At 40.7% G+C, this 7,913-nt stretch overlaps 3 protein-coding genes across 8 annotated transcripts in view; 1 reads left to right on the top strand and 2 right to left on the bottom strand.

Moving 5' to 3' along the window:
- Window positions 1–483, bottom strand: part of LOC116377028 (GTPase IMAP family member 9-like) — a 4,536-nt gene extending 4,053 nt beyond the window's left edge. Inside the window, exons 1-2 of the mRNA XM_031838553.1 lie at window positions 458–483; window positions 281–322 (exon numbers count right to left, since the gene is read on the bottom strand). Coding sequence (XP_031694413.1) covers window positions 281–322; window positions 458–479 — 64 coding nt within the window. The 5' untranslated portion in view covers window positions 480–483. The remainder of the gene's footprint in view (window positions 1–280; window positions 323–457) is intronic.
- A 288-nt stretch (window positions 484–771) lies between these two features.
- Window positions 772–4,673, top strand: LOC116377029 (GTPase IMAP family member 8-like). 6 transcript variants are annotated; one of them, XM_031838559.1, is made up of 4 exons: window positions 795–839; window positions 1,100–1,129; window positions 1,971–2,532; window positions 3,386–4,673. In XM_031838559.1, exons 3-4 carry the CDS (start codon window positions 1,989–1,991, stop codon window positions 4,363–4,365), a joined length of 1,524 nt encoding a protein of 507 aa, XP_031694419.1. In that variant the 5' UTR covers window positions 795–839; window positions 1,100–1,129; window positions 1,971–1,988; the 3' UTR covers window positions 4,366–4,673. The 6 variants fall into 6 exon arrangements, with proteins under 6 accessions (XP_031694416.1, XP_031694414.1, XP_031694419.1 ...); XM_031838555.1 differs by having other exon boundaries at window positions 812–839; window positions 1,968–2,532; XM_031838556.1 differs by lacking the exon at window positions 1,100–1,129 and having other exon boundaries at window positions 772–839.
- Window positions 4,674–6,758: 2,085 nt separating this feature from the next.
- LOC116377030 (vomeronasal type-2 receptor 26-like) lies at window positions 6,759–7,908 on the bottom strand (the record flags this gene model as incomplete). The annotated part of the gene is made up of 2 exons (XM_031838560.1): window positions 6,759–7,536; window positions 7,630–7,908. Coding segments are annotated over 2 exons (702 nt in total), but the record flags the coding sequence as incomplete, so codon positions are not given.
- Between the last annotated feature and the right edge of the window lie 5 nt (window positions 7,909–7,913).

Here is a 7,913-nt window from a genome sequence, read left to right as displayed (position 1 = left end):
ATATATATATATATATATATATATATATATATATATATATAACTGTATATTTAGTGTGTAGCTTCATCACATCACTGATCAATAGGCTTTAATCACAGAGTGACACATTGTTAAACTGAGCCATCTTTTCTTCACCTAAAGTGAAAGTAACAATAAATCCATAAATAGCGACATTTACACTAATGAACCCTGTCAGAAACATTCACATGAATACTTTAATATTATTAATAAACTGAGACTTTGGTAAACAAACATTATATCTCTAAAGAGTGTTTCAGACCTGGAGGGTGTGCCTTACTGCCTTTTCTTCCCCTCCATGTTTCTGTTCAGAGAACAAATCAATGCATTATTCAGAAACAATCAAATCAACAGCGCTAACTAATGATGACGTAGAATCAGGTCAATATCACATGAATACTTTAATATTCATATTAATAAACAGACAAAGTAAACCCACTGGGTGTTTCTCTCTCCGCCATCTCAGCTGCGATCAACACATTCAACTCTCAACTCTCAAGTGGAAAACTTTCACCCAAAATAACATCTACTTCCGGTCTAAAAATAAAGCTCCACATGACAGCAGATCTGTCAGAAATAGAAGAAAAATGAAAACAACAAACACATTTCAGAATAAATCCAAGCAAAAAGTAATCTGCTGTTGAGACAAATCAATAAAATATCAGAACAAACTTTCATCACAAATCTGAGAGAAAAAGACAAATTGGGGGATTTTATTTTGAAGGCCAGTAGGTGACGCAGCTGAATGTGAAGCGTTTTTATTGTGAAATGTGCGGAAATAGTACCTCTGGACTCTGGATACAAACAGCAGCTGCTCTCAGGTCCGTGTCTGTATGTTTTCTGTTTGTTTATTTATTTGTTTTATAGAATACTTGATGTTATAATGTCATAATTCATATTTAAACTTGTTTACTTTCTGATATAAAACCTTGACTTCTGTCTGCAGCATGAACACATAAATATCCTTTAGTCTAAATTAATGAATATATTTGTATTTATATATTTGAAGTTCATAGTTTCACTTTTCTTTTTCTGTCCTTCCTGTTGGTTCTTTGTCCTTTCATACGTCTCTCTGTTAAAGGTGGAGAAGTAACACATTCCATCAGAACTGGTCAGACTCCATTTTGTTCCCGTATGACTGTTATCTGAGCATGTATCAGCACAGAATAAAAAAAATATGTAAATCATTCTTCATGTAAACATCAATTAAATTAGTTTATCTCTTGAAGTTCAAATGTGGTTTGAAACAAAGTAAAAGCTCTTTTCTCTGCATCAAGCAGCAGTAAATGTTGTGTTTCATCTCAAACACATTAAACATTAGACTCAGGGTCACATGTGACGGATCATTTAGATGTAGCGATCGCATTAATATACAATAAACCTGATTTAGTGCAACATTCACCTCATCATCACACTACAGGTGAACTCTGACTGATAACCAGCAGAGATAAAAGCTGCTCATGTTTTTATTTAATGCTGCGAACCCAGAAGTAAAAGAGAGTTCTGTGTTTCCACCACTGATCCACCAGAGGGCGACACTGTATTTAGTCTGTCATGCTTTCAGATATTTCTGCTTGAAGTCGTCCTTCTGAACAAAACAAAGAAGAGCACTCCATGGCTTCACTTCACAGCTTTGCTTTGAGCAGCTGTTTATATCATTTATATTTCATTATCATATATATTATTACATCTCCATGACAACAACATCTTGAGACCACCAATCTGTCGCATTCAGCTATTTGGGCTACTATCTATTAGTCTGACATTGTTCCTCACCCTGAGCATCATGTCTGTTTCATACTTTGTATGGATGAGCTTGTGAATTGAACAGCCGTCACGTTAAAGAAAGTACAGAACGACTAAACACAAAACTCACCAGCAACATTCAGTCTGCACCCGACAGATCTGCTCCCACTAATGATGGACTCTTTCTTTCACGTTTTGTCCAGCAGGTTTTGTGTCGCTCAAACATGGATCCAGGTCTCACCATCGTCCTTCTGGGAAACTCAGGCGTTGGTAAAAGTGCTTCAGGAAACACCATCCTGGGACGACCAGCGTTTGAATCAAAAAAATCCTTCAGATCGTTGACAACACAAATCTCTGAGGTAACTGAAACTGTGTTTGGGAAACAGATCTCAGTGATTGACACTCCAGGAATAATAGGATCTGAGAGGGAGGTTCAGACACGGTGTCAGGACCTCCTGAAGTCCCCCAGACCTTGTGTGTTCCTGGTGGTGGTTAAAATAGATCGCTTCACCATCGAGCAGAAGAACGCTGTGGACAAAGCTATCAGAGCCGTTGGAGATCAGGACTTCAACAAGTGTTACCTGCTCTTCACAGGAGGAGATGACTTAGGCAACAAGTCGGTAGAAGATTTCATCAACGAGGATCCAGAAGGTCCACTTCCACCACTTGTTGAAAGGTTTGAAGGGAGACATCATGTGTTCAACAATGTAAATGGAGGACCGGAACAAGTCAGAGAGCTGCTGATGAAGTCACGCCACCTCGGAATCAGTGAGTAACATTTAAACCACCAATCAGGGGAAGTGTTGCATGTCTCTAAAAATGTCTCTAAGACATGTCATTACCGCCAACGTGAATAACAATCTTACTGTATTTACGCTTATCCTTAGCCAGCAGTTTTAAATAGGACTCAATGTCGTGAAACGTGAATTAGTTGGTGGTGAACCGTGTGCTTCTGCTCAGACATGCTTCCTTCGGACAGTCACCCAGCCTCCCGGCTGCTCGGGGGACGGCTATACCTGAGTCTTTATACCTGACACTCCCACCAGGCTCAGGTGTGTGTGTCCCATCCGCTGATAAGCAACAACCTGAAAGACAGAAAGAGACAAACAGGACACAGACCCTTAGTGGAAGGGAGGGGTCGTCACACGAGCAAGAGAGAGCAGGAGAGGTAAAGCTAAAGTACGGTAGCTAACGTTAGCAGAACTGAACAACGTGTTAACAACTGTTGGATTAAGCGAGAAGTTGCTTAATCCAACAACCATGTTATTAGCCTTATGTGTTCTTGCTCACTGACCACAGTTTGTTTGGATCAACTCTGTTCTGTTGGTTAAAACCAACACAGAACAGGTTTGTACTGGTTGAGTTCCATGTTGAAAACAAAGGTACACAGAATTTTCCTGCACCACATGAACTACTTCCATCCAGCCGCTGCTCTGAAACTCCTATTGACCTTTTAAACTGTTAACCCCTCATGTCCACTGGATGTGTATGTCTCTGGGTTAAAAGTGTTTCAGAAACATTTCTTTATTGTTTAGGAGATGTTTCACTGACATGTTCCCATGTTGCAGACTAGTAATGAGAAGGTAAACTCATCTGTTTTTAAATGTTTTCTTTCTTCCAGCTGAAGTCTCCAAACAAAGGAGGATCGTCCTGCTCGGTCTACCTGGAGCTGGAAAAAGTTCCTCAGGCAACACCATCCTGGGATCAGATCAGTTCAAATCAGCCTGTAACTTTAATTCAGTCAGTACTGAGAGTGTTTCTAAGTCAGCCATTGTGGAGGGTTGTAAGGTCACAGTGGTTGACACTCCAGGATTCACTGATAAAGTTCTGACTCCTAAACAGCTGTACCTGGAGATCATGAAGATGACGGTAACAGCCAGTCCTGGACCACATGCCTTCGTCTTTGTGGTCAAAATAGACAGAATCACCAACGCTGACATCCAACTGTTTGAGCTGCTTCCAAAACTGTTCAACAGTGAGGCTTTGAGGTACTCCATGGTCCTTTTCACTTATGGAGACGAGCTGAAAGACCAGAATGTGGAGGATTTGATCCAGTCCAACCCTCAGGTGTCAAAACTGGTCTCCTTGTGTGGTGGTAGATACTGTGTGTTTGACAACAGAGTAAAAAGAAACAGAGAGCAGGTTAGAACCTTCCTGAATAAAGTAGATGAGATGGTCACAGCTAACAGTGGACAACACTTCACTGATGACATATTCAAGATGGCTGAGATGTTCTTAGATAAAGAAAGGAAACTGTTCCCCAATAAAGAAGGGAACCAGAAGGTCGACTGGAAAGACAAAGCATGGGAAAAATTTAAAACTTATTTATTTAATACAGTTGGCAGAGAAGGAGTAGGAGCACTAATAGGAGCATTAACCGGAGCAGTAATAGGAGGACTAGTAGGATGTAGAGCAGGAGTAGTAGGTGCAGCAGCAGGAATATTAGCAGGAGCAGTAATAGGAGCAGTAGGAGGAGCAGTAGCAGGAGCAGTAGTAGGAGCAGTAGTAGGAGCAGGACCAGAACCAGGACTAGGACCAGGAGCAGTGGGATCAGGAGCAGCAGCCCAAACAAAAAAAGGCAAGAAACAAAAGAAACAGTGAAACAGTTGAACTCTCAATGAAGACCACTGACCTTTAGAACAACCTGACATGTTCAAACTCAAACCAGTTTCTCATTGGTCATCTCTCTTATATCAAGCCCAGCAGGTGTGTTTTTAGATTTAAAATCTATTTGCAAAACATAACCATATTGTTCTCAAATGAAAACGTAGTCAGTCTACAGTGACCCGTTAGTCAGTCTATAGCCACGTGACCCGTTAGTCAGTCTATAGCAGAGGTAGCCAACACGGTGCCCGCAGGGACCATGCGAGTTGCCCGCAAGGCATGTTCTAAAAATAGCACTAGGTCCCCCATGGAGCTCCGTCTAAAAATTGTAGTTTCTGTTCTTTTTGAATCAAAAACGCTTGCATTCATGTAGATTTTAAAAGGAAGAGGCCGCCGCACCGCACTAGGTTTTCAGGTTCCCAATGGCGGGCGCTTCCCGTTGGCCCCGGACGCACCGCCCCGCCGCGATCGCACACCGTCGTCAGGTCCGTCAGTCCTCGGAACAGGCCGCGGGGCAACAACTCGTGGGTGGCGGGGGTAGAGGCGAGGCAACGCAGTACGATAGAAAAGGCCCAGACTAGAGGTTTGAACGCAGGCGACCAAAGACGCTCGCGTGCCTCGGAGGGTTGGATCCCCCCCTCGGCTATAGAAAAGACTGTTTACTAGTTTCTTCGTGGAGAAAAAGGTACCCAAAAAAAAGCTGGTGTCGGTGACTACAGACTACAGGCCGGTGTTACGCCCCTACTGGTTTCTGGACCTACTTGATTTGAAGCACTGAGGTTTTGATGATTATTTTAAGGTTTATTTATTAGTGCAATAAACATTAACAGTTCAAAATGTTTAAACAGTTCAACATGTTTAACATTATTATATAAAACTACAATAAATAATAAAACTACATCAAGTACTTGAAATTAAAGAAAACATTAAACACATTTTAATTGTTGTTTAAGCGTAAATAGAGAAGCAGTAGTTCAGTAGTGAATCTGAAACCATCCGTTTCCACTTCATGTGGACTTGGAGGACTGTGTGGTGTACTGCAGGAATATGGAGTACCTGGGTAGTTGCTACATTTAAACATCACAAACACGACCAGTTTAAAAAGATCAAGTATGAATTAGAACAAATCAAACTTGATTTGAGAAAATATTTGAAACAAGTAGTTTTTAATTTTATTGTCAGATTTCTTCAAAGAAAATGAAAGTTTAAAAGGTGAATTCTCATGTTTTTTACAGTTCAGTCCTCCTCTAAACATCGAGTGTAAAACTGAAACACAAACAGAAGCTCAGCTAAAGATTTTTTACAATTGAAATTCAACGAAAACTTTTACACTGACAGTAAATAATCATGTACTTTTACTCTGCTGTGAGTACTAGTACTGAGTATTACTGATACATATCTGACAGAGGACTTCAGGTTCTGTTTCAGGTTCTGGTTCTAGTTTAGGTTCAGGTTCAGGTTCTGGTTCTGGTTCTGGTTCAGGTTCTGCATGGCTCATGAGGGTACAAGTAAACAGGTGAGTCTGAGGACACCTGGTGGACGAGTGAAGGATAACAACACAGAGACACACTGCTGTAATATTACTGCTGTGTTAGTAAGAGTTGAAGAAAATATCAGTGGGAAAATGCACCTAAATTGTGGGTAAAGTGTCTTTATTCTTTGATCGCTGGGTAACCATAATTACCTCGGAGTTACAGCATTATATTGATGAACAGTAGAGCTGCATTCACATGCTCTGACTGTCATGAAGACACACATTTTTGCTGAAACGTGCTGAAACATTTTATTCCTGTTGCACAGCAGTGGAACGTTTCACATACAGTCACACACTGAGCACAGATGGTGCAAGAAATATGATCGCTGCTGTGTAAAGGGAATACTGCTGTTAAAAAGCACCTTATTTGTTTAAAGTGTTTGCAAACCAAATGTTATTGCCCTTTTGTTCATATAGCAGTACTTTTAAAATAAAAGTGCGCAATACACTACTTTTGAATTCATTATTGAACTTTGCCATAACAATGCGATTAATCGCGATTAAAAATTGTAATTGTTGCCAAGCACTAATATATATATATATATATATATATATATCCCATGCTGCTGTTATTTTTGGTGGTAGTACTTTTCTTTTATTTCTGCTATTAGTATTATTATTATTATTGTCATATGGACATCACATGACATCTATTGCACTTCTATCTATCCTGGGAGAGAGATCCCTCATCAGTTGCTTTTCCTGAGGTTCCTTCCATTTTTTCCCCCAGAGTCTTTTGTCCTGTTCTTGAAAGGGTGCAAGAACAGGATGTCATAATATGTTGCATGGATTGGAAAGCCCTCCTAAGGCACATTTATGATTTGTGATGTTAGGCTATATAAATAAATTGAATTGAATTGAATAGATTCAGTTGAGGTACGGTATATTTATTTAAAACACAGAAAAAGAGAACAACCAACCACGTTAATGCAAAATATATCAATAACATAGTGAGCAGATTTTAATTTAAAAGTGTTTTTTCTTTAATGGTTGATGATGGATGTTTAAACAGTATGAACAATATTTAGTTACCAACGAAAGCCATAATTACGTGTAGCTGCAAGAGGTTTGCTGATTTCATACTAGCACATTAACACAAAGCATTATTTATATGAAAGGAATTGACATAATGATTACATGAACAGTTGCATGATACCGGGGCTACTGTCTCCACCAGACAAAGTTATATGCTCATGTTCAAGCCAGAAAAACTACCTTGCCATCAAGTGTTTCTTAGTGTTTTTCTCAGCCCTAAAGAGAATGATGAAACATTTGGGGGCAAAAATGCAGAGCAGTAAACCATAGCTAGAGGCCAGGATTGCAAAAATCTCCACAGCAACAACATACTTCCCAGGAGAGCTAATGTAAGCAGGGACAAAGGCCACCCAGACAGCACAGAATATCAGCATGCTGAAGGTGATCAGTTTGGCCTCGTTGAATTTGTCAGGGAGTTTCCGAGCAAGAAAGGCCAGGAGGAGACAGGTGCAGGCCAGCAGACCAATGTAACCCAGAACCAGAGAGAAGCCCACCACAGAGGCCATGGCACACTCCAAGGTGACCGTTGACCCTTGGAAACCTAGATCACGTTGTGGCACAGGGGGGCTGAGGGACAGCCATGTCACACAGATGATAATCTGGATGAAAAGTAAACACATGTCAGTGTTATCATTTTTTATATCAAGTGAAGAAATGTTCTCATCATTGAATCAACAAAACAATATTCACACCTGTATAGATGTAAAGAGGCAGACGCTTCCTCTCTGTTGTCCTGGACCAAACCACTTCATCAAGGCTCCAGCACCAGGCCGAGCTGAGCGGAAAACAGCAAGAACTACTACGGTTTTGACCAGCAGGCAGGAAACACAAAGTACAAAGCTGATCCCAAAAGCTGCCTGTTGGAACCGACAAGACCAGACTGATGGACGACCAATGAAGACCAGTGAGCACAGGAAGCACAGCTTCAGGGACAGGAGAAGCAGGAAGCTCAGTTCTGAATTGTTGGCTCGCACCT

The sequence above is a fragment of the Anarrhichthys ocellatus genome, unplaced genomic scaffold (genome assembly GCF_004355925.1).
Source record: "Anarrhichthys ocellatus isolate YVR2014 unplaced genomic scaffold, GSC_Weel_1.0 scaffold824, whole genome shotgun sequence".
Taxonomy (NCBI): Eukaryota; Metazoa; Chordata; class Actinopteri; order Perciformes; family Anarhichadidae; genus Anarrhichthys; species Anarrhichthys ocellatus.
This window is presented reverse-complemented; position numbering and strand designations above follow the sequence as displayed.